Raw genomic sequence first — 24,631 nt, 5'->3', positions numbered from 1 at the left:
CAAAGCACCTCTTACATCTCATCCCCCTTTACATTACAGTCCACAGAGCTCTTCCTTACATTAGTGTACTTAGAAGTTGGAGAGAGAGGGGAGGAAGGGAGGACACTTCAAACACTATGGATGGTGAGCTCACCCCCCCTCCCCCCAAGAAGGAGGCTCAGGCAGTCTTCACATTTCCTGTTTCCTCCACAATCTAGTTTCCAGCTGCTGGCCATTACCGGGGGCCACAGACACACAGGAGGAGAGGGGTAGGAGGTGGAGGAGCTCATCCAGCTCTCTCTCTCCTCTCCCGTTTGTGTGAAGGAGGAAGGGGAGGTGGAAAGGGAATGGGCTGTCAGTGCTGGGTCTGGGCAATGTGAGAGAGAGTGTAATAGACACTCTCTGCATACAAGTGCAGCCTGCAACCCTGCCGCGAAGCTACAAGGCCACAGCCCCCCAGTGACAGAACGCCAAGGTCAAGTGCATCCTTTGCGACTCTGGTAGTTCTGCCACTGCTACTTGCTGTTTTGAGAAATTTGTTTATTAAATTATTTGCAGTCTTACAGTAAATAAAATGATGTATCAGTGAGAGTGTGTTATACTATTTTCTGTGTGTGCAGATAAGTGGGGAAATCTCTCTCTTGTTACTCAAATACCCAAACACCAACCTTAAAGTGCATTTTTTTTTGATGAAAGAAAATCTGTTGTCATGGTATTTTATAACATCAGCATTGTAATAGCAATACAAGCAATAGTTATTTTTCACAATCCAACATAAGCTTGCTGGAAAATACTGCTTTTATGTTATGAGTGCTGCTTGTCTGCCGGTCATCTCATTCCACAACTTCCTGGATTCGCTGCATGTTCTGCTGCTTCTCCTCTGTTGTTTTATTTCCATTTCTAAGGACTACATGCCCCATGGTACCTTGCTGCCTACAAGCTTGTAGTGACTCTACCTCCCAAGAATCCTCCCCCCAGCACCTCTGTAGATCAGTAGACAGGCTCTGTGAAATGTGTGACACAGCATCATTCCCTGATCACAGGACATTACGTGTCACAGAATTCAAAGGAGCAAATGTGGAGGATGCTCACTAAGTACGTTTACAAACGTCAAGATTGTTCAGAATAATAAGAGTAGGCTAGACATAATTGAAATATAATGTGGAAGTAAATATATGAATTTACATTTTGATCATAGACATGCCACAACTTTTTTTTATACTTATACTTTTTTTGCCACTACTATTTTTTTATATTGACTTTTGAAATATACAAATGCAGCAATTTAGAAATTGGATGAAAGATTTAGCACTGGAAAACACTTTTTGAAAGATAGATTTTATATACTATGACATTTTATATAACTATAGATATCAGACCAAAATAAGGGACAAATGAGGAGTAAAGAGGGACAGAGGGACTTTGTTCCAAACCAGGGACAGTCCCTCGAAATCAGGGACAGTAGGGAGCTATGTATGTGATTGCTCTGTACCTTTAATGGACAGCTCAGATTTTCCACCCACCATTTTTCCTGTGCAGCTGGCTACCTGATGTGTTTGGCAACTAGTAATCGTGTTTTCTGAATGATCCTGGATCCAAGGTCCCTATGGGCCCATTCATGCCAGGGCACCTCTGGGCCTGTTAACACCGCTAATGTGCATTACGTGTGTTGTTACATTGCAGCGTTGTTCATTCTGAATGGCACTCCTATGCATTTTCCTAGCACATCTGCATACAGTTCCTGTTTCCTGCTTCTTGGGTGCTGCATGTGACATATACAGCCACCCGTGCAAGTGAATAACTGCATGTGCCCATACTTGCATAAAAATCTATTGGTTATGCATATAGGTACCAGTGCAAAGCATGTAAAAATGATGCCATACATGTATGCATGGGTAAAGACCAAAGCACTTGCGACTCCCCGGGTGTGGAAAAGCAACAGCAATTTTACGCTAGCGGACTTTGCAGCCTCTAGATGTCCATGTGCATGAGGCATTACAGGCTATAAACAATTATTTTATAAAGGTCATGGTTTATAATACTGTCTTTCATGTTTTTTGTATACTAGGGGAAAGAAAAACAACGGTGTCCTGCACAAAAATTATGAACAAAAATATAACTATCGTGGATAACTCCTACTGTAAAGACTTGATGAAGCCAGAACCACAAATTAGAAAATGCAATGAACAGCCTTGTCAAACAAGGTACATATGATACATTTATCTTACAGTTTAATATCTTGTTTCCTTGAAACTTGTTGAACTGGAACTTCTAATATGGACAGGTGATAAATCCACCTACTTCTTTAAAGTGGTTGTAAACCCTTACAAACCACTTTGACCTACAGGTAAGCCTAGATTAAGGCTTACCTGTAGGTCCAAGAAATATCTCCTAAACCTACACGGTTTAGGAGATATTTACCTGAAGACAGCCACCGCTGTCTACGGCGCAGGCGCACTGGGTAAGCCGCAGATCGCGGCGATATGCCGCGAGTGTCGGCTTCCGTGCGCATGCGCGGGAGTGATGTCATCGCTGAACCGGTGAATCAAAGCGCCGGAACAGCGAGACTCCCCGAAAAGATGGATGCTCCGGACTACAGGGGACAGCGGTGACTTCGCTGGCTCCTGTGTCAGGTAAGTGACACATAATGGACTACTATGAGATGCATAGTATTCCATTATGCTTTACCTTTGCAGGGAATCAAAGAGGAAGTAAACCCATCAATTAATTATTAATCAGTATTATTTATAATGAACAATAACATGATATCTATTGTTTCCTTCTTAGTTGACTTTACTTTTAAAAATGATCAAAAGTAAAATGAGCAAAGTAAATAATCATATTGGTATTTGTTTAAAAAAAAAAATTGGAACTGTGTCACATAAATATGGGTTTAGCACCCAATTAGTTCTAAACTGATTGATTTTTCAAGCTTGTTCAATGTTCACACCACAGCAGTGTCTTCTCAGTGACTGCCCATATAATAGGGACTGTTCTAAAGAATCGATCTTGTTGCTGCAGGGTGATTTATGTAATGGCCTGTACACACGATCAGAAAATCGTACAAAAAATACCACGTTCTAAGTGATCGTACGATAATTAGTACACGGTATTCGAGAGCCGATCACAAAACTTCATCCGATTATATCCGATGGGACAAACACAAACATATTTCTCATACGATACCAGATGGTACAATTTTGCATCCAATAAGTACAGTTACCATTCTAAAATATAATGCAAATACACTACAACACATTGCATTACAAATTTTTATTATATCATACGAGGATTTTCGTCACTTTAGTAAAATCTTCATTTTCGATATAAGATTAGCATAAAAAAAAAGGGATGATCATTCGTCCGATAATCTCATCGTGTGTACCCCCTTGTCCCTAATGACAAATTACTTAATCAGTAGCAAAAAACAAAAAGCTCAAAAACACATGAGCAGAAAAATCAGAACATGCATTCTTATATTGTAGCAAAGTGTCCAGTTATTCCCCTACGCTCAGATGCAGGTGTATGTCCCTATAACTTAATTTCCCACATCTCCTGGGGTTCATAGACACACCCAGGAAAGATAAGTTCCTCAGCTTCCCTCTCTAAACAGCTCAAAGAGGCCACACCTGATAAGGCAAAGATAGCTGGTAAAGTTACCTATAGCCAGGTACTATCTGGCAAAAATAAGAAAAATCTTGCAAGAGAAAGATTGAAGTGACCCCAATTTGAAGTTCCATGAACTGTTAGCCCCTGTACACACGGTCGGAGATTTCCACAACCAAATTCGTCGGATTTTGTCCTTCGGATCTTGTCTGAAACTGTTGCATACACACGGTCGGACAAAGTTAGCGAAAAATCCGATCTTTCAGAACGTGATGACGTAATTTCGTTACGATGGGACTAAATTCAGGCTAGTAGCCAATAGCTTTGATGTAGGAATTTGATCTGAGCATGTGTGGCACTTGGTCCGATCAAAATTCTCTACACATGATCGCAGTATGTCCGATCGGCCCAGTTGGTCGGGAAATATTTCCAACATGTTGGAAAATTGGGTCCGACGGATATTCCGACGGAATCAGTCCGATGCATACCACACACAGTCAGATTATCCGACGGCACAGTCCGATAGGACACATTCCGACGGATTCTCTGACCGTGTGTACAAGGGCTTAGAAGTAGCCATAGAGATTCAAAAGCAGAAATGCAGAAGGCTTCGTGGGAGGTGGCCATGCAGTAATTTACATAAGGATTAGCTCATCTCTAGACATAGTTATGGCTCCCCGAGGAGGCAAACACAGCATTGGAAGCAGCCAGGGTGGGCAAGGTCACCATTCCTGTTTAGAAAAAATATATAATAGCCGCTCTAAGGAACCAGAATATTTTTAGGTTGCTGCCACCCTCTAAGCGCTCAGCCCCTGTTAGGGAGCTATGGCTGTTTAGCTATTTATAATGTTATTATAGGGCTTATGGCGCTACCTATACCAGAATTACTAATTTATCTATAATGTAATACCCAGGTTATATTTCCCAGTGCTCGTGCCAGTGTATAAACAATGGAATTAGCTTATCCACACATCACTTTACCAGTCATATATGCACTGTCACCATTCCTGTGCTATGGCTGTCAAGTTCAGCCATCTTTATAGAGACTACCCCAACCATACACAGTAGAATCCATTAAACTAGCCAGGAGACGATAAGTGGGGCAGCAAAGTGGAACAAACCCCCTATCCAAAAAACAAAGATGTGGTAATCAAATATGCTGTTGTGTATAGATGCTTCAAATACCTAGAGATGTTATTTTGCTATTCAGCTCTCAAGCCAGAATTTGTGTTCCAGTGATACTCTCCTGAGTTGAAAATAAGCCCAGGCATTTCAAAAGTCACTGCCTTGGAGAAATTAACAAGGAGAGTATCCTAATCTATTAAGATGATATACTGGTCGTGACCATTTTGAATACTTAGATGCTATGTTGGCCTGGCTGCATCCGTCCATTTTGTATACTTAGATGCTATCTTGGCCTAGCTGCACACAAATGTGTTGAAGCTCAAATCCAAGAAGTGCCATTATTATTATTATTATTATTATTATTATTATTATTATTATTATAATACAGGATTTATATAGCACTAGCAGTTTGTGCAGTGCTTTACAAAATGAAGTAAGTGTCATAAACAGATGTGACCAGAACCATGTGGACTGCAACAGATGGAACCAAATGCATGTAAAGTGAAATAATGTAGTTCATTAAGATAAGTGAATTTATATAAAAAATACTTTTAATACCAAACAATATATAATAATCTAACAACCAGACAGTGACCCACAAATAACAACAAACAAAACAGGTATGTACAATAGATGGGGAATATTCTGTATAATAAAAGAATAATGTTAACCCATGATTTATCAGTGACCTGGCAGGTTGTACTGTCAAGGTCCAAGGTTCTGAGCCCATCCTATGGCCATTTACTCACCATGCTCAGATGCAAGTGCAGGCCCCTTTAACTTCTTTAGGTCCATAGTACAAGCTACAATAAATAAAGATATTAATGCATAAATAAAAAATATACAAAACAACCATACAATCCCTTTAAGTAGATCATATAAAAGAAGCTGGGTAACCGGTATCAGAAGGCTGGATGAACCACTAATATGCTAGACCTCATGGCAGGCTTTTGATAATCAAATCTTTTTTTTCCAGTCACTAAGGAATAGCCAAGGATAAAATATATAGGTTTTTTAAATTCTACTGATAACATATCCAGTTATATAATTTTAAAGTAGAGCTATGTACAAAACCTAATATGTTCACTGGGCTGCTAATAAGATTAACACTCTTTTTTTCCTTATATCTTTTTTATTATAAAGATGTTGATCCTGCCAGCAGAACTATTCTTAACTATTCTTAATGCATTTCCTTTAATAAGGTGATAGTGCTCCCCTCTGGTTTGTATAGTACCGCAGTTTTGTGACTATTGTGCTACTGTACCAACTAGAACTGCAACATGATGTCAGTGATGGAGCCATCACTGCTGACTGACCAAGAACTATCTAGGCAATGGGTGTCTGGCAACACCTAGCCCCATCCACTATTTATGGGTAATGTAGTTCCAGGAGAAGCTTTCAGATTCTAGGGAAATGATGTGCAAACTCTAATGCAACTTGCCTAGTTTATTCTCCAGCATTTGGCAGCAGGTACTCACATGCAGGGTTGCCAAAAGTTGTTTAAATGTAATATCAAGGTAATGCTAAATATTTTATTCCGGGAACAGAGTTGCCCGATAATGGCATGTAAAACATAAGCATGAAAAATGGGCATTCAGATCTACTTTAATTTGGTGCATATTATTCAATGTGTCAGGGTAATAATAGTGATGTAGGTTACAAAGTGAGTAATCCAAAGTGCCAGGATCTAGGGCAAATCCATCAGTGTTGTTGATTTTCAGAAAGCTGGCTTTTTGACTGACCGGCTAATGAAGCAAGACTGAAGGGAGACCAAGTTATTTTTCACTGTCATTCACCTTTGCAAGTGTTTTTAGCACAAGCTTAAGTAACAGCGTGAGTTAAATACACAAATTCTAGAATGGGATTTGGGAATATTCACCAGAATTCTTTTCAACCCTAATGTGTTATGCAGCTGCTACAATCAAGAGAGGATAAATAGCCACAGGGATCAGAGATTTAGTGAAGTTGGTGTGGGGAGCAGGTGTCCGTATAGCTTTCATTGTAAAAAGAGGAGGCACCTCCCTCCAGATGTTGTGCTTTGGTACAGCAGATAGACATAAGGGATGTGTTCAGGATCATGTATAGTAGAGTTTGGCAGAAACTTTACTGCTGGTTAGAATGTCAAATGCTACTATATGCAAAGACCAAGCGTATATTTGCATGTAATCTGAAAGTGTTTACTCATAATTTCTATCAATGCGTATTTGAAAAAATGCATTATGTTTAAGTAACGCTTACAATGCATTTTTATATGCAAACCAATCTCTATAGAAAGAAATGTGATAGCTTCTCTTTTGACCCATTGACTATACTATGTAAGAGGCATTCTGTAGCTTCCTGAAGGAAGAACTAACAGTGGTATCCAGTAAAGCTAGCCAGCAGGGTTGAACTGCATAAAAAATAGATGCAATATATTTACAGTGAAATATTATTCTTGCAAACTTTAAAAAGAGATCTAACACAACAAGGTAATGTTGTACAGCCCAGCCATTGGCCTGCTTTGCCTTTCTACAACTCCAGAAGTGCCGATACCTCTTTCATGGCACCCAAAAACACAAATATGCCATTATACATTATCTCCACCCCACATCAAGTGACATGAAAGAGGGAAAGAGGTGGGGAGGAGAGCATTACAACTTTTTACTTGTTCCAAAAGCAGGGAATTCACTATAGTAAGCTACCAGTAACCCCCTACAGTATGCTACCTGAAAGTAATTGTACACTAGTAACTGTCAGGGGTGTGTTATTTGCTATATCAATTTTGGAGATATATATGGTACATAAAATTTTAGTGATGCTCAGTGGTTGGAAGAATAAAATCCTAATATCAACTCCTAATTAACACTTCATAAATTAAGTTAAATGTAAATACTGTATATATTTTATGTTTTTAAGAGTGATGTTAATATTAAGTGTCATTGCAGCCTAAAGTCACTACTTATTATCTGCAATGTGTTTGTCATGTTAAATAGAAAGATGCTTCAAAAACTCAATGCAAATTGATCAAAGCTTTTTAAATGTGTTTTTTGGTTAGATGGATGATGACAGAATGGAGTCCATGTTCAAAAACCTGTGGTAAAGGAATTCAGAGTCGGCAGACAGCATGCACACAACAGCTCAGAAATGGAACTCTGATCACAGCTCGAGAAAAAGACTGCCCTGGACATAAGCCTGCATCAACCCAGCGCTGTGAGGGCCAGGACTGTATGACAGTGTGGGAGGCCGGAGTGTGGTCTGAGGTGTAGTAATACACTTGAAGAACATAATTAGGATGGATGTCTTTCTATTTAGTTACATAGTTTACCATATCATGTGATACATATCAGGGCTCCAGTGAAAAGAATGATGTGTCAGCAGTGGAAGTTGTCAATGGTTTGAAATGGTTTCCTTTATTGGAAAACTGCTGATCTCTTTTAGGGTTAATGGTGGAATAGTGATCAGAACTGGAAGGCTTGCGCTTATTGCTCAGATACAAAGATTCAGCAAATTAAGCCTTATAGTTTTCTCTGTAGGCTCAATTCCTGAAGTTTTACACATGGGTAAGGGTCCTTGTTTTTATTCAAGTGACTGTAAATTTCACATTTCATTGGACTCAGCTGTAACCATAATTTTTTTTTTTTTAAATAAGTGCCCTTAACCTGGTATTTTAACTTTGAGGCCGCGTACACACGGGCGGACTGTTCGCCCAACCTTGTCCGCTGAACAGTGTTTGGGCGGACAGTCCGCCCGTGTGTGGGCTTTCAGCGGACAGTTTCAGCGGACAGTTGGACGGACAAAGTCTTTCGGAAATTCCGAAAAACTGTCCGCTGAAACTGTGTTTGAGCGAACAGTCCGCCCGTGTGTAGGCTACTTTCGAAATGAGCAAACTGTTCCCGCTCGGAAAGTCCGCCCATTTCGAGCGCGTGTACAGGTAGGCGGGGCCCGCGAAGGAGACGTCGCGGGCTCCGCCGCCTGGAATGGGCTTAAAGGGGAACCCCAAAGTTCCCCCAAAGTCCACACCAGACCCTTGTCCGAGCACGCTACCCGGCCGGCCAGGAAAGGGGGGCGAGCGAGCGCGCCCCCCCTCCTGAGCCGTACCAGGCCGCGTGCCCTCAACATGGGGGGTGCCTTGGGGAAGGGGGGGCCGCGCGGCCCCCCCACCCCAAAGCACCTTGTCCCCATGTTGATGAGGACAAGGGCCTCTTCCCGACAACCCTGGCCGTTGGTTGTCGGGGTCTGCGGGCGGGGGGCTTATCGGAATCCGGGAGCCCCCTTTAATAAGGGGGCCCCCGGATACCGGCCCCCCACCCTATGTGAATGAGTATGGGGTACAATGTACCCCTACCCATTCACCTGTGAAATAAAGTACAAAAAAAAACACAACACAGGGAAAAAATATTTTATTGCACAGCTCCGGGGGTCTTCCGTCTTCGGGGGTCTTCTCGCCGGACTCCTCCGCTATCTGTGTGTAGCTCTTTTACTAGCGGAGGAGTCCGGCTTTCTTCCTCCCCGCCGCCGGCCTCTTCTCCCGACTTCGGGGGTCTTGTCCCCCTCTTCGGTTCTTCTGCCGGGCCACCGCGCCTTCTTGTAGCTCTTTTACAGGCGGTGGCCCGGTCTTCTGTCGCCGCTGCCTTCCGTTCTTCTGTCGCCGCCTTCGGTTCTTCTGCCGGGCCACCGCGCCTTCTTGTAGCTCTTTTACAGGCGGTGGCCCGGTCTTCTGTCGCCGCTGTCGTCGCCGCCGCCGCCGCCTTCCGTTCTTGTTCTTCTTCTTGTTCTTCTTCTTCTTCTTCTTCTCCTGGAGATGTTGACTCGACGAGCTCTCCGGCCGGAATGCCAGGGACACGCTCCGCTGCCACTTATATAGTGACAATGGGGCGGTGTCACATGGTATATGTCACATGGGTTGGTCACATGGTGACCCCGCCCCCTTACGATGTCATAGTCCCCATGTGACATCAACCCATGTGACCAACCCATGTGACATATACCATGTGACACCGCCCCATTGTCACTATATAAGTGACCGCACAGCACGGCTCTGGCATTCCGGCCGGAGAGAGCGACGTGTCAACATCTCCTGGAGAAGAACAAGAAGAACAAGAAGAAGAACAAGAACGGAAGGCGGCGACGGCGACAGCGACAGCGGCGACAGAAGACCGGGCCACCGCCTGTAAAAGAGCTACAAGAAGGCGCGGTGGCCCGGCAGAAGAACCGAAGGCGGCGACAGAAGAACGGAAGGCAGCGGCGACAGAAGACCGGGCCACCGCCTGTAAAAGAGCTACAAGAAGGCGCGGTGGCCCGGCAGAAGAACCGAAGGCGGCGACAGAAGAACGGAAGGCAGCGGCGACAGAAGACCGGGCCACCGCCTGTAAAAGAGCTACAAGAAGGCGCGGTGGCCCGGCAGAAGAACCGAAGGCGGCGACAGAAGAACGGAAGGCAGCGGCGACAGAAGACCGGGCCACCGCCTGTAAAAGAGCTACAAGAAGGTGCGGTGGCCCGGCAGAAGAACCGAAGAGGGGGACAAGACCCCCGAAGTCGGGAGAAGAGGCCGGCGGCGGGGAGGAAGAAAGCCGGACTCCTCCGCTAGTAAAAGAGCTACACACAGATAGCGGAGGAGTCCGGCGAGAAGACCCCCGAAGACGGAAGACCCCCGGAGCTGTGCAATAAAATATTTTTTCCCTGTGTTGTGTTTTTTTTTGTACTTTATTTCACAGGTGAATGGGTAGGGGTACATTGTACCCCATACTCATTCACATAGGGTGGGGGGCCGGTATCCGGGGGCCCCCTTCTTAAAGGGGGCTCCCGGATTCCGATAAGCCCCCCGCCCGCAGACCCCGACAACCAACGGCCAGGGTTGTCGGGAAGAGGCCCTTGTCCTCATCAACATGGGGACAAGGTGCTTTGGGGTGGGGGGGCCGCGCGGCCCCCCCTTCCCCAAGGCACCCCCCATGTTGAGGGCACGCGGCCTGGTACGGCTCAGGAGGGGGGGCGCGCTTGCTCGCCCCCCTTTCCTGGCCGGCCGGGTAGCGTGCTCGGACAAGGGTCTGGTGTGGACTTTGGGGGAACCCCCACGCCGATTTTTTTCGGCGTTGGGGTTCCCCTTTAAGCCCATTCCAGGCGGCGGAGCCCGCGACGTCTCCTTCGCGGGCCCCGCCTACCTGTACACGCGCTCGAAATGGGCGGATTTGCCTCCGCCTTACGTGGGCGAGTCCATTCATTTCAAAAGTTGAGCGGACTGTTTGGCAAACAGTTCGCTGAAACAGTCCGCTCGTGTGTGGGCAAGTCCGCTCATGCAAATTTTGAGCGGACTGTTTGCCGAAACTATTTGACGAACAAGGTTGGGCAAACAGTCCGCGCGTGTGTACGCGGCCTAAGAATTGAGCTCTAGTGCTTTTTATAAATAAATGCTATTTGTTAAGAGGAAAGGAAAGAAAAAAATAAGTGTGAAGAACATGCAAGTTTGATTGGACAGAAAAAAACATATTTATGATTGGTTGCTGTAGATCACTGCATAGAATAACTTTTGATATAGAAATAGGCCAAGTTTGACCTTCTAAATGAAGACATGACTGCTATTCATTAATCTATAAAGATACTTAAGGTAACGTAGCATCAATGTTTTATTTTTTAGTGCTCCTTGAAGTGTGGTAAGGGTGTAAGACATCGAACTGTGAGATGCACAAATCCTCGAAAGAAATGCATGATATCCACAAGACCAAAAGAAATGGAAGACTGTGAAGATTATTCCAAGTGTTACATATGGAGGACAGGAGACTGGTCTAAGGTGAATTCTTTTATTCATAAATAAAATCATTTTCATTATATATATTAAAGTGAGGATAAGAATTTTTCACTATTCATTTACCCATATTAGTTGATACTTGGAGAAGGTATTTTTTTTCCAAAATCATTTTTATTAAATTTTTTGTAGAATACATAACTTGCGTACATGTATACATCTAGAAGTAAACAGTGGGGTACAGTCTGTTAGTCCAAGCAAGGTAGAACTCAGAGGAGAAAGGAAGGAAGTACATTACTTACACTTAGGATTTCAACCAAAACTTCCAGGCGCTGGTAAATTTAGCAAGAATGTTGTGTTTTAAGGCAGAAGTGTATTCATAATCTTTGATCAAATGAATTTAGTGTTTAACATCAGAAACATTTGGAATTAAAGAGCTTCTCCATTTGCACATTATGAGTAACCTAGCAGCAAATAGAATATGCATCGTTATGGTTCTTAATTCGTACGGGAAGGATTCTAGTCCTATACTGAGAAAAGCTAGGGATGGAGTAGGTTTAGTGTTAATCCCAGTGATATCTGAGATTAAAGAGGATACCTTTCTCCAAAATGTGTGAATATCTGGAAAATCCCAGAGAATGTGTATTAGCGAACCCTTGGAGGAGCTTCATCTCCAACAACTGCCGTCATCAAGATTTGCGAATGTATACATTTGTACAGGAGTAAGATACCATCTATGGTGCATTTTTTGCGATAGTTCCCAATAATTAATACAGGTGGATGCTTTGTGGTTGTAATGTATGGCTGAGCGCCATTGGGAATCTGAGAAAGAGGCCTGTAGATCCCTTGCCCATCTTTTGTAAGTCGATGTCTTAGTGAACTTGTCTTTGTTTTGTAAGAGATTGTACGTTAGGGTTATTCCTTTTGCTTTGGGGGAGTTTGAAGTCCAGGAGGACCATGCCTTGGTAGGAATCATGTGAAAAAAAAAGTGGCTGATACACAGCAACTAATAAACTCCGCGCCACAAAAAATAATAAAAAAGATATCAAATTGACCAATAGTCAGTGGATCAAATATGTTGAATCAAACAACTAATAGCTGCTCCCTAAATGAACAAAAAAAATTGTCATGCTGAAAATATACTGATGATAGGGGCGCTAGAGCAAATATAGGTATCAAAAAAATGTGAAAATTTGATAATCAAATGGTATCTAAAATAATACACACCATATTATAAAACTGCAATATACAGAAAATTACAACCAAAATATAGTGAAAAACAATAATAAATAAAGTCCCAGTTGGGTGATGACACCAAAAGGTAGGAATCATGACTGATGGGGCAGGATTTTTTTTCAGGTAGGAGGCTATATGTTTATATGTGTATGCACCTTGCAATGGTATTAGGTATCTAGTTTTAAGGGTTTGGAATGGGTGGAGTTAAGTCATTATGTATTAGTCCTTTTAGTGGGAGGCTTTTTATGTTTGACCAGTGCTTAAGAGACAGATCAGGGAGTAAAAAGTTGAATACCTCCACAGGGGGATATACTGATTGGGTGTGTTCTGTTAGGGATGTGTTTTGGAATAGGAAGTGCCATGCCTCAACTGCGGTCGCTATTGTTGGGTGATCTGTTTTTTGGGGTTTTATGTGAGTCTTCTGAGCAAGCAAACGGGAGCTTAAATTGCCTTCAGGTACAAATGACTGCTCTATAAATTGCCATTGTTTGTAAAACCGAGGCGTAAATCAATGTCTGATTTGATCCAGTATTACAGCCATGTAGTAATCTTTTGTGTCTGGGAAGCTCATACCTCCTGTAATTTTGTGTTTTACAATAGTGGCATAAGAACAGCAAGGTTTCTTACCTTGCCATATAGATGCGCTCAGTAATCTTTTAATAGCTTGGAAACCCATTGAAAGGGAACTGTAGTTTCTAGACGCAATTTGGTAGATTTAGCAATATGAATGCCAAGTACATGGATTTGGAATTTTTTACCTTGTAAAAAGAGCATGCATTGAAGGCCAGATCAGTCAAAGTGAGAATTATGTCATCCGCAAATAGTGATTTTAAATCCTTGACCTTTAATTTTGATTCCTGAAATGGAATTTGAGGATCAGATTTTTTGAGCCAAAGGTTCCATCATTAGTGTGAAAATCAATGGAGACGGGGGCATCCCTGTCTTGTTCCATTGTTGATGATAAAAGGGTCTGAAAAGACCCCATCTGAGAAAACTTGAGCATTGGGGTTAGAATACAAGGCTAGAATGGCAGATAATATGTTGCCTTGAAATCCAAATTTGGCAAGAGTGTGTTTCAAATAACCCCAGTGAATACTATCAAATGCCTTTTCGACATCTAAGGTAATGAATAGAGTTGATATATTATGTTTTTCAGTAAAATGTAGGAGATTTTGTATTTTTTGTGTGGCATCTGGGGGTTGTCTGTCTAGCGTGAATCCTACTTGGTCGTGGTGTATGATATGGGGCATAATGGGGGTTAATCTCTGAGCTATTAATCTGGCAAAAAAATTGAGGTCAGTGTTTAATAGAGAGATAGGGTGGAAATGTTGGGGGGTATCTGCCTCCTTCCCTGGTTTGGGCAAGGTTACAATATTGGCAGAGAGCATTTCATTTGGGAATTGACCAGAGGATACAGCAGCGCTGAACATATCACAGATATGGGGGGTTAAGATTTTGTTGGATAATTTGTAATATTTGGCAGAGAAGCCATCCGGGCCTGGGGCTTTACCGTTGGGAAGTGTGGGATATCAGTTGTTCAGAGGAAAGTTTGGGAAGATTCATTGATTCTAGAAAGTCTGATATGTCAGAATCCATGGGTTGTATTATGTTGGGGTCATCTTTTAAGTTATATAGCGTGCGATAATACGCACCAAACGCATTAGCTATATCTTTGGGGGTGATACACTTTTTCTCTGGTAGAGGGATGTAGGATATGTGGAAATTTATTTTTGTTCCGCCTTAGTTTGATTTAGTTTGCTAACAGTTTACTAGCTTTATTACTGGCTGTGTAGAAAGAAAATCGTATTTTTAATAGTGACTTGGCGTGTTTGGCATTTAAGATGATTTCTGGCCATAAAAATTTTATCGGTATTGAAGTGCGTGGGGGATACTTTATTTATCTTTTCTAAGTGTTCAATTTTATTGAGTAGTTCTGTCAGCTACTCTGTACTTTGCCACCTCGTTTGTGCATTCAGTTGAATTAGAACACCGCAAATAAATGCTTTGTGGGCTGTCCATAATGTAGCAGGATTGCTAGCTGTAGGCATATTAATGTCGAAGTATTCTGTCAGACATTTTTGTATGAATGTCGTATTAGCAGGTATAGACATGAGATATGGACCATTTCTCCAGTTGGTGGCAAATGAGTGAGATGACTTGTCTCCTATACATATGGAGATGGGTGCATGATCTGACCATGTTATTGTGTGAATTTTTGTCTCAATGGCATCTTATAGAAGTTGTTTTTCTCCGACAAACAGGTCCATTCTTGAATAAGTACAATGTGGTTTTGAAAAGAAGGTAAAGTCCTTTTCCATGTAATGTTGGCATCTCCATATGTCAAATAAGCCGTTGGCTTGTAGTAGCGGAGTCAGAGTAGATTTCCGGCATTGTATAGGAGAGGGTCCCTTAACATCAATGGAAGGGTCAGGGACTAAATTGAAGTCCCCACAAAATAGCATATGGCCTTGCTGGTTTTTATGTACTTTTTTCAGTAGTTTACGCAGGAATCGCATTTGTCCCGTATTTGGAGCGTATAAATTTACGATAGTGAAGGTGGCATTATTCATTTTGCAAATTAGGATAAGGTATCTCCCCTGGGGGTCCGCAAGTGTAGATATCAAATTAAACACTACCGTATCTCTGATTGCTATCAATACTCCTTTTGTTTTGTTCTGAGAATTAGCACAGAAGATATGTGGGAAGTTTTTGTGAGACATTTTTGGTGCCTTATCATGAAAAAAATTAGTCTCTTGGAGGCACAGTATGTCACTATGAAGTTTGCGGGCTTTGGACCAGAGGGAATATCTTTTTCCCAGGTGATTTAAGCCCTTTACATTAAGTGACGTTATTTTGATCGGCATATTGGATGGTAGAGTTACCAATGAATTAGTTGGAGGTATATGTGTGGGTTCAGCTATATGGTTTAGAATGAAATTAAGTTAGTGGTGATATCTTGTGTATTAAAAAGGGTATGAAGGTTCTGGTAGATGGTGGACTCACTGTTTGTGGAGAAGTTCTTATAGGAACCTTGTAGGTCCGGAGGTCGTCAGATGCTGTAGGAAGAAGCTTGGCTGGTGGAGAAAGGGTGTACAGACTGTAAAAAATAAGACCAAGTCAGAATTTAAACAGATAACACTCGTATAATGTTTCCAGGGGGAAAGTGAAATTGAAAAAGAGAAAAAGCAGAACTCTGCTTGCAGTCTGTGCCACGACTAAAACTGGGGGTTTAGGATGACGAGCTGGGCTCGGGCAAGCAATCTAGGGCTTACATGTAAGCTCGGTATAACTTTAGAGACTCAGGTGGTCATATCATCCGATGGATCAAAATCATCCTAGTCACCGGTGGTGCGGGAGCCTTGGCTGCGATTATGCTGCCTCTGTTCCAGTGGTTCCAGGATGTGCCATTGTCGCAGCAGAGAAAGACCTTTGTCCAGGGTATGGACAAAGTGGGTTTTGTTGTCCTTAGTGATGATCAGCTTAACTGGATGACAGATTGCAGTAGTACTATGAAAAGCTGAATTAGTTCATTGAGTGACATTTTCAAGGTTATTAGAATAAGGTCTTTTTTATACAGATATTACAGAGGGCCACTCTGTACACAAGCGTGATGCCTACCTTTGACTTAAGAAAGAAGGTATAATCAACTAAATGTTTCAGTGCACACCAGTAGTTGTAACCTTAGCGTCACACTGTGTGGTGCTGCCCATTACATTTTCTGTAATGGAAGCCTACTAACTTTAATTAATGACCATGGCAGCCCCCAGACAGGAGACCATTTGAAAAGCATTTGGAAGCCAAAGTGAAACAGTCACTGAATTTTAACAGATTGTAGAGTGATTCTAACATGAGTTTGACCTTCGTGATTGCTTGTGGTGTAGAGGTACACCTGCTGCAATGGAGAATGAGTGAGGGGAGGGACATAAGTACCCAGTCGCTTAAAGGGATTTTCAATTTAAAAGGAAAAAAATATTTTATTTATCCAAGTAGATTAACCACTTCAGGACCGCCGTATTGCCAATGTACGTCAGCACAATGGCACAGGCAGGCACAATCACGTAGATGTACGTGATTGCCTTCCAGCGGGTGGGGGGTCCGATCGGACCCCCTCCCGTTGGATACGACAGTCCGGTTCGCTCCAGGAGCGCTCCGTGATGAGGGGATGGCCGTTGGTTTTCGGCCACCCCCTCTGGATCGCTCCTGGCCAATGAGAAGCTTCCTCCCACTGTGTATTGTTTACACAGGAAGGAGGAAGTGATGTCATTCTCCTCGGGGCGGTCTTTTTGACCGGACTACGAGGAGAAGACTAATAGTAAGTGTGCACCAACACTACACTGACATGTAGGTACACACAGGCACACAAACCCCCCCCCGATCCCCCCCCCCGATCGCCCCCCGATCCCCCCCCGCCCCCCCTCCCCCCCAGTCACAGTGTCACTGATTGCATTGATCATTTCTTTACTGATCAATGCATTCAGTGTCAGTTGTGACAGTAAAAACTGTCAGGACAGTTAGTGTTAGGTCCAGGGTAGCCCCCTATCACCCCCCAATAAAGATTTAACCCCCTGATTGCCCCTAGAGTTAACCCTTTCACCCCCTTTTGCCAGTGTCACTAAGCGATCATTTTTCTGATCGCTGCATGTGTCGCTAGGTAGCTAGTTATTTTTTTAGGTTCACCGCCAGGTTTTTATATCGCTAGGTACCCCGATATACTACCCAATAATGTTTTTAACCCCCTGATTGCCGCTAGTTAACCCTTTCACCCCCTTTTGCCAGTGTCACTAAGCGATCATTTTTCTGATCGCTGCATGTGTCGCTAGGTAGCTAGTTATTTTTTTAGGTTCACCGCCAGGTTTTTATAGCGCTAGGTACCCCGATATACTACCCAATAATGGTTTTAACCCCCTGATTGCCGCTAGTTAACCCTTTCACCCCCTTTTGCCAGTGTCACTAAGCGATCATTTTTCTGATCGCTGCATCAGTGTCGCTAGTGTCGCTAGGTAGCTAGTTATTTTTTTAGGTTCACCGCCAGGTTTTTATAGCGCTAGGTACCCCGATATACTACCCAATAATGGTTTTAACCCCCTGATTGCCGCTAGTTAACCCTTTCACCCCCTTTTGCCAGTGTCACTAAGCGATCATTTTTCTGATCGCTGCATGTGTCGCTAGGTAGCTAGTTATTTTTTTAGGTTCACCGCCAGGTTTTTATAGCGCTAGGTACCCCGATATACTACCCAATAATGGTTTTAACCCCCTGATTGCCGCTAGTTAACCCTTTCACCCCCTTTTGCCAGTGTCACTAAGCGATCATTTTTCTGATCGCTGCATCAGTGTCGCTAGTGTCGCTAGGTAGCTAGTTATTTTTTTAGGTTCACCGCCAGGTTTTTATAGCGCTAGGTACCCTGATATACTACCCAATAATGGTTTTAACCCCCTGATTGCTGCTAGTTAACCCTTTCACCCCCTTTCACCAGCGATCACAGTATAAGTGTCACTGGTGACGCTGGTTAGCCAGTTAGTTATTTAGGTTCCCCGTCAGGTTTTTATATAGCGCCAGGGACCCCCATATACTACCTAATAAAAATTTGAACCCCCTGATTGCCCCTAGTTAACCCTTTCACCACTGATCACCGTATAAGTGTTACGGGTGACTCTGGTTAGTTTGTTTTTTATAGCATCAGGGCACCCACCATTTATTACCCAATAAAGGTTTAACCCCCTGATCACCCGGCGGGTGATATCAATTAGGTTTTAGGGTCAGGGTCTGCGTCGCCCCAGGCAGCGCTAGGTTAGTGCCAGTACCGCTAACACCCACACGCAAAGCATACACCTCCCGTAGTGCTATAGAATCTGAACAGATCAATATCTGATCTGATCAGATCTATACTAGCGTCCCCAGCAGTTTAGGGTTCCAAAAAAACGCATTGTTAGCGGGATCAGCCCAGATACCTGCTAGCACCTGCGTTTTGCCCCTCTGCCCAGCCCACCCAAGTGCAGTATCGATCGATCACTGTCACTTACAAAACACTAAACACATAACTGCAGCGATCGCAGAGTCAGGCCTGATCCCTGCCATCGCTAACAGGTTTTTTGGTAGCATTTTATATTTAAATCCGGAAGGCAGTGCTTGGTTTTCGGGGTCCCGTACGTGGCTAGGCTCCCAAAAAGTCCCCCACATGTGGTATCCCCGTACTCGGGAGAAGCAGCAGAATTTATTTTGGGGTGTAATTTGACTTCTGCCCATAGCATGTGTGAGCAATATATCATTTAGTGACAACTTTGTGCAAAAAAAAAAAAGTTTTTAATATTCCCGCAACTTGTGGCAAAATATAAAATATTCCATGGACTCAACATGCCTCTCAGTAAATAGCTTGGGGTGTCTACTTTCCAAAATTGGGTCATTTTGGGGGGTTTTGTGCTATTTTGGCATTTTATGGCCTTCGAAACTGTGATAGGTAGTGAGGAGTTAAATCAAAAATTTGCACCCTTAGAAATCCTGAAGGTGGTGATTGGTTTTCGGGGTGCCGTGCGCGACTAGACTCCCAAAAAGTCCCACACATGTGGTATCCCCATACTCGGGAGAAGTAGCGGAATATATTTTGGGGTGCAATTCCACATATAACTATGGCATGTGTGAGCAATATATCATTTAGTGACAACTTTTTGTAAAAAAAAATTATTTATTTTTTTTTTGTCATTATTCAATCCCTTAGGACAAAAAAAATAAATATTCAATGGGCTCAACATACCCATCAGCAATTTCCTTGGGGTGTCTACTTTCCAAAATGGGGTCATTTGGGGGGGATTTGTACTGCCCTGCCATTTTAGCACCTCAAGAAATGAGATCGGCAGTCATAAATTAAAAGCTGTGTAAATTCCAGAAAATGTACTCTAGTTTGTAGACGCTATAACTTTTGCGCAAACCAAAAAATATACGCTTATTGACATTTTTTTTACTAAAGACATGTGGCTGAATAAATTTTGCCCTCAATGTATGACTAAAATTTAGTTTATTCGATTTTTCTTATAACAAAAAGAAGAAAATATCTTTTTTTTTCAAAATTTTCGCTCTTTTTCCATTTATATCGCAAAAAAAAAAAATCGCAGAGGCAATCAAATACCATCAAAAGAAAGCTCTATTTGTGGGAAGAAAAGGACGCAAATTTCGTTTGGGTGCAATATTGCATGACCACGCAATTACCAGTTAAAGCAGCGCAGTGCGAAATTGGAAAAAGACCTCTGGTCCTTAAGGTGTTTATTGGTCCGGGGCTGAAGTGGTTAAGTTACCTCCTGAGACCATCCCTGACAACTATTTGTAACCTTATCTCTTTCTCAACCAAACACACAGTCTTTCCCAATTAATTATATACTGTATATGAGCCACCACTTCAGAAAAAAAATAGTACTTGGGATACATTAACATTAATCAATATGCAGAATAATTATAAACAGAGAATGCATCCTTAATATATTCCTATGATGCATTCACTAGGAGGCCAGTGATATCTTATAGATGGTCACCAGCCTCCTGGTGGGTTCTCTATAGTATCTGCAAATATGTTTCTATAAATTATATGCACTAGAGGAAGAGTAGAGACTGATGTGAAGTGTTTTGTACAATAAAATGCATATTGTCATAAATAATGTAAGGAACAAACTCTGGTTTAGAATAATTTAATAATAATGAAGTACAGTAATGCAATAATTGAGTAGATTCTAACTTTTCAGATTGAGGTTAAAATAAATACTTTCCCTTTAGACCTGCCTTTTAAAGACAGGTGAGCTCTAAGAGAGGAGAAGCTTGAAATGGCGACAGAAATAAGGGAGACTCTCTGAAGCTGCTAGGAAGTAGGAGGGCTGTGCTGACCTAAAGAGGACCACCCCCCAAAAAAAAAAAAATTAAAGTTAGCAGCTACAAATACTGTAGCTGCTGACTTTTACTATTAGGCCACTTAACTGTCCAGGCATCCATTGGTGTCCTCACCTGAGCCAATTGTTGAATTGGCTCTTGGATGCTGCCGCCGCCTCCTTGGCCTTGACGTTTCACAGCCAGTTTCATACTGCACGTGCACAAATTGCGCCGTGCTTTCTTCATGGGCTAGCTGCGGTGGGAAGGAGAGGGGCGAACTTCCGGCTCCCTTTGCCATGGCAAAGGGAGCTGGAAGTGGGAGTGGGTACCTGTCAAAGCCACTCTGCAAGGCAGACAAGCGAAGCTTCCCTTTTGGGTGGAGCTCCACTTTAAGCCCAGTACACAATTTAAAGTTATTTTTCGTTCAACCCAGAGGGCTGAATGAAAAAAAACTAAAAACTAAGGAGCGTGGGAGGAGTTCACTGTACTAACATTGCATATTTAGTACAACGAGCTCCTCATCTGCCCTCTGAGCTATTGTGTACTGACAGGAGGACTGCCCCCCCACCAGAAAACACTGGTTGAATGCTGATCGGCAGCTGTTTTTCCAGCATGCCCGTTCAACAGAAGCCAGACATGCAGTTGTCTTCTGTCAAACAGTTTGCACACTGGCCAAATACCTGCTGAATTGGCTTCTGTTTACCAGGATTTCCGCTAACAATACACTGATCAAAATACATCTGGTTCAACAGGGACCGGAAAAATCTCTATCAGTGTTTGACCATTCCCACTAGACAGAAGTCAATTGGTTTATTAACTTCTGTTGAAAGAACATGTTAGAGAATTTTTCTCAATCACGGCTCCAGCCACTAATCAATGCATTCTCACAGCAGTAGGTGTCTCTGTCAAAATACAATATCTCAGTGAGGTATTCCGCCATACACCTAATTTCTGTTGATGGAGCAATCTGGAGACTGAAGCATTAGCATACTAACAGCACTGCGCATTGCAATAGAGCCTTGCATGGCTTATTCTTCTGACTCTCCATATCATAGATAGACTGTTCAAGGGTTTATAGGAAGCTAAAATAAAGACAAACCCAAGTTACTTTTTTAAAACATGTTTGATAATTTATTTTTATATGTGCCTGGAGTTCAGATTTAAAGATTCCCTATCAGTCTTTAAAGCGGCAGTAAACCGCGGCTGTTGTAATTTTTTTTTTTTTTAAACACCTACAAGGCACTGAGTGGGATGACATTTTTCCGGGTTTAGCATGCTCTGGCTATGTGATTGACATAATTTCCAAGCATGCATGTGGGAGTCCTTGGTTCTGGCACGAAGCTTTAAAGGTCCAGCAAGGTACGCCGGACCTTCAGAGTGTATGCAACGTCGGCGTAACTAGCTGCATCCAGGGTGAATATCTCCTAAACGGTGCATGTTTAAGAGATATTCATTTTACCTACAGTCTTATTATAGGCTTACTTGTAGGTAAAAATGACCAAGTGGGGTTTACTGCTGCTTTAAAAATCCTTTCTGAAGTTATTATTCCAACCTCTTCAGAGGTGCTAGTCTCCTGCCTTCATACTGTTTCAGTGTCACAGCCTAGGAAGGCTCTTTGATATTTGGCATTTGCAGAAATGTTAAATACCAAATAGTCTAATAGAAAATGCAGTGCTGGAATATAGGGAAGTTAAGAGACATGGGCTACCATAGAGATGTATAGCTTTCCTATTGTAGATACATCAGTTAAACATTTTTTAGAGCCTGGCTGTGTCTTTTTAGTTACATAGTTACATAGTCTTTTTAAAGCCTGATTACATTTTTTCTGGCAGGCTATGTAACACACAAGGTTCTCTACCCTTTTGTTTTTATTCTGACAGAGGGTGGTCCTCAGTAATGCAGAAAACAGTACTGACATTATTACATTAGAGTCATTCTCTGCAGCATTGTACTGTAAGCCCAGACACATGTGATGATACTCCTGCAGGGGAGTGCCATGCACTCATATGAAGTGGGATAATTGATGCTGGGGGTCAGTCAACCCACAAGAGGATTGGTAATAGACCATATAGCAGTGAGTCTTTAAAACACATTGCTAAAGGGAAAGTGAATATTGCAGCAAAGGTGAGGATAAAGTGTATATTGAAGCTGTGTTAAGATTAAGAAGAACACATCTAGTTATTAAAAACATGGCATTGGGATTTAAGAATAAAAACAGCAAGCTTCTAGCAGTTAGTCTGCAATCAACTTTCATCATTGTGACTAGTAACTAGTGTTCACCCTTGTAAACTGTTCTTACCAGCAACCATCATTGTTTTATACATTCAATTTATCAAATTACATGAATACATTTACAAGCTCATGTAAAACTCCCTGTTTCTTCCTTTTTTACAAAGGGAACATACATACAGCACCCTATAATGCCCTGTACACACGGTCGGACATTCCGACAACAAATTCCATCTGATTTTTTCAGACGGATTTTGTGCCAAACTTGTCTTGCATACACACGGTCGGACAAATTTGTCGGAAAATCCGATCGTTCGGAACGAGGTGACGGTCGTTACATACGACGGGACTATGTAGAGGCTGGTAGCCAATAGCTTTGGTCTTGTAATTTAATCTGAGCATGCGGGGCACTTTGTCTGTCAGAATTCACTACAAATGATTGGGAAAAGTCTGACAGGATTTTGTTGTCGGAAAATTTTAGATCCAGCTCTCAAACTTTTTCAGTCGAGATTTCCGATGGAAAAAGTAACAACGTAATCCAATCGGATCTTTTGTGTACAGGGCATAACTCTTTATCAATTAAGCAAAGAGCAGTTGTAAAGAATGAATTTATTTTTTGAGTAGAATCTGGGACATACTGGCTTAAGTTTAGAGACAACTGTCCAAAACTGAAATCTGTGTATTTTCCTCTAAACACTGGCAGAGGCTATTTTTATGTGTAGCAGCCTGGAGTTTAGGCAGAGTTTCTCCCCAAAATGTACTTGCCAGGAATAGTCATCTTGGCTAATTGTTAGAGATCAATTGATTTCTCCCTAAGTCTGATCTTGTTGCACTTTTCTCTTCTACCGCTAGATGGCCAGGTACCTGGTAGATATAAGAAGGGCATGCAAGGTTAGATTATGGGTATGTGGGGTGTCTCAGCCTATGGGCAGGGGTTTTCTTGAATCTTTTGGCCTGCTGGGAAAGCCTATATATTCAGGTGGAGTTAGGTGATCTGTGTTCTGTGCCACCTGGACGGATGTCTGGGTGAACGTGTGTTGTATTGCCTGGACTGTTAGGCCAGCGATTGGGCCTATCCCGGGCACATCTGGCTGCTAGGCTGTCTGAGGGCCTATCCAGAAGCAAAGGGCAGTGCATGTTTGGGATTGCAGCTTGCAATCCAACAAGAAGTGACAGTTCTCCTGGCCAGATAACCTGTTGTGGTCAGAGGTAGAGGGGAAGCTGTTGCTACTAAGGGACCAACCACCTTATTACCAAGAACCACAATGAGTAACTGAAGCAAGGACCGGAGCAGTGTTCTCACCAACCAGGGACGGTGAAGAATTGGGAACTTCAGTGGGTATCAAGCCAGGGACCATAAACGTGCGCACAGGGTGTGCTGGGTGTGCCTGGGCACACCCTAATCACCTAGTGTGCATTAGCATTATCGCTCTGTGTAGCAGCGGGGAGATGCAAAAGATCTCCCTTTTACCATCTCCTCTTTTCAGCACCTTTTTAGTTCCGAAGGCAGGCTCTGTGAAGTGCGTGACACAGAGCTGCCTACTCACAGGTCATAGTGAATATGTGTCACAGAACTCTAAAGCTGCATACACACAATTGGATTTTCCAACGGAAAATGTGTGATGACAGGCTGTTGGCGGAAAATCCGACCGTTTGCACACTCCATTGGACAATTGTTGTCGGATTTTACGCGGACAAATATTAGCTGGCAGGCTTTAAAATTTTCTGCGGACAAATGTCTATTGTAGGATTTTCCGAGTGTGTGTACACAAGTCCGTCGGACAAAAGTCCAAAGTACAAACATGCATGCTCAGAAGCAAAGATGAGCCAGAAGCGGTCGGTCTTGTAAACTTTCTTAATGGAGAATTAACATTCGTGACATGGCAAAT

At 42.6% G+C, this 24,631-nt stretch overlaps 1 protein-coding gene across 1 annotated transcript in view; it reads left to right on the top strand.

The window, feature by feature from the left end:
• The window catches only part of ADAMTS19 (ADAM metallopeptidase with thrombospondin type 1 motif 19), a 354,949-nt gene that overhangs the window by 295,984 nt on the left and 34,334 nt on the right, over nt 1–24,631 (top strand). The window contains exons 20-22 of the mRNA XM_077463285.1: nt 2,048–2,183; nt 7,745–7,949; nt 11,321–11,473. Coding sequence (XP_077319411.1) covers nt 2,048–2,183; nt 7,745–7,949; nt 11,321–11,473 — 494 coding nt within the window. The remainder of the gene's footprint in view (nt 1–2,047; nt 2,184–7,744; nt 7,950–11,320; nt 11,474–24,631) is intronic.

The sequence above is a fragment of the Lithobates pipiens genome, unplaced genomic scaffold (genome assembly GCF_037356315.1).
Source record: "Lithobates pipiens isolate NorthernLeopardFrog02 unplaced genomic scaffold, aLitPip1_a1.2 Scaffold_3, whole genome shotgun sequence".
NCBI lineage: Eukaryota > Metazoa > Chordata > Amphibia > Anura > Ranidae > Lithobates > Lithobates pipiens.
The sequence above is the reverse complement of the archived record's forward strand: the minus strand, read 5'-3'. Positions and strand labels throughout refer to the sequence as shown.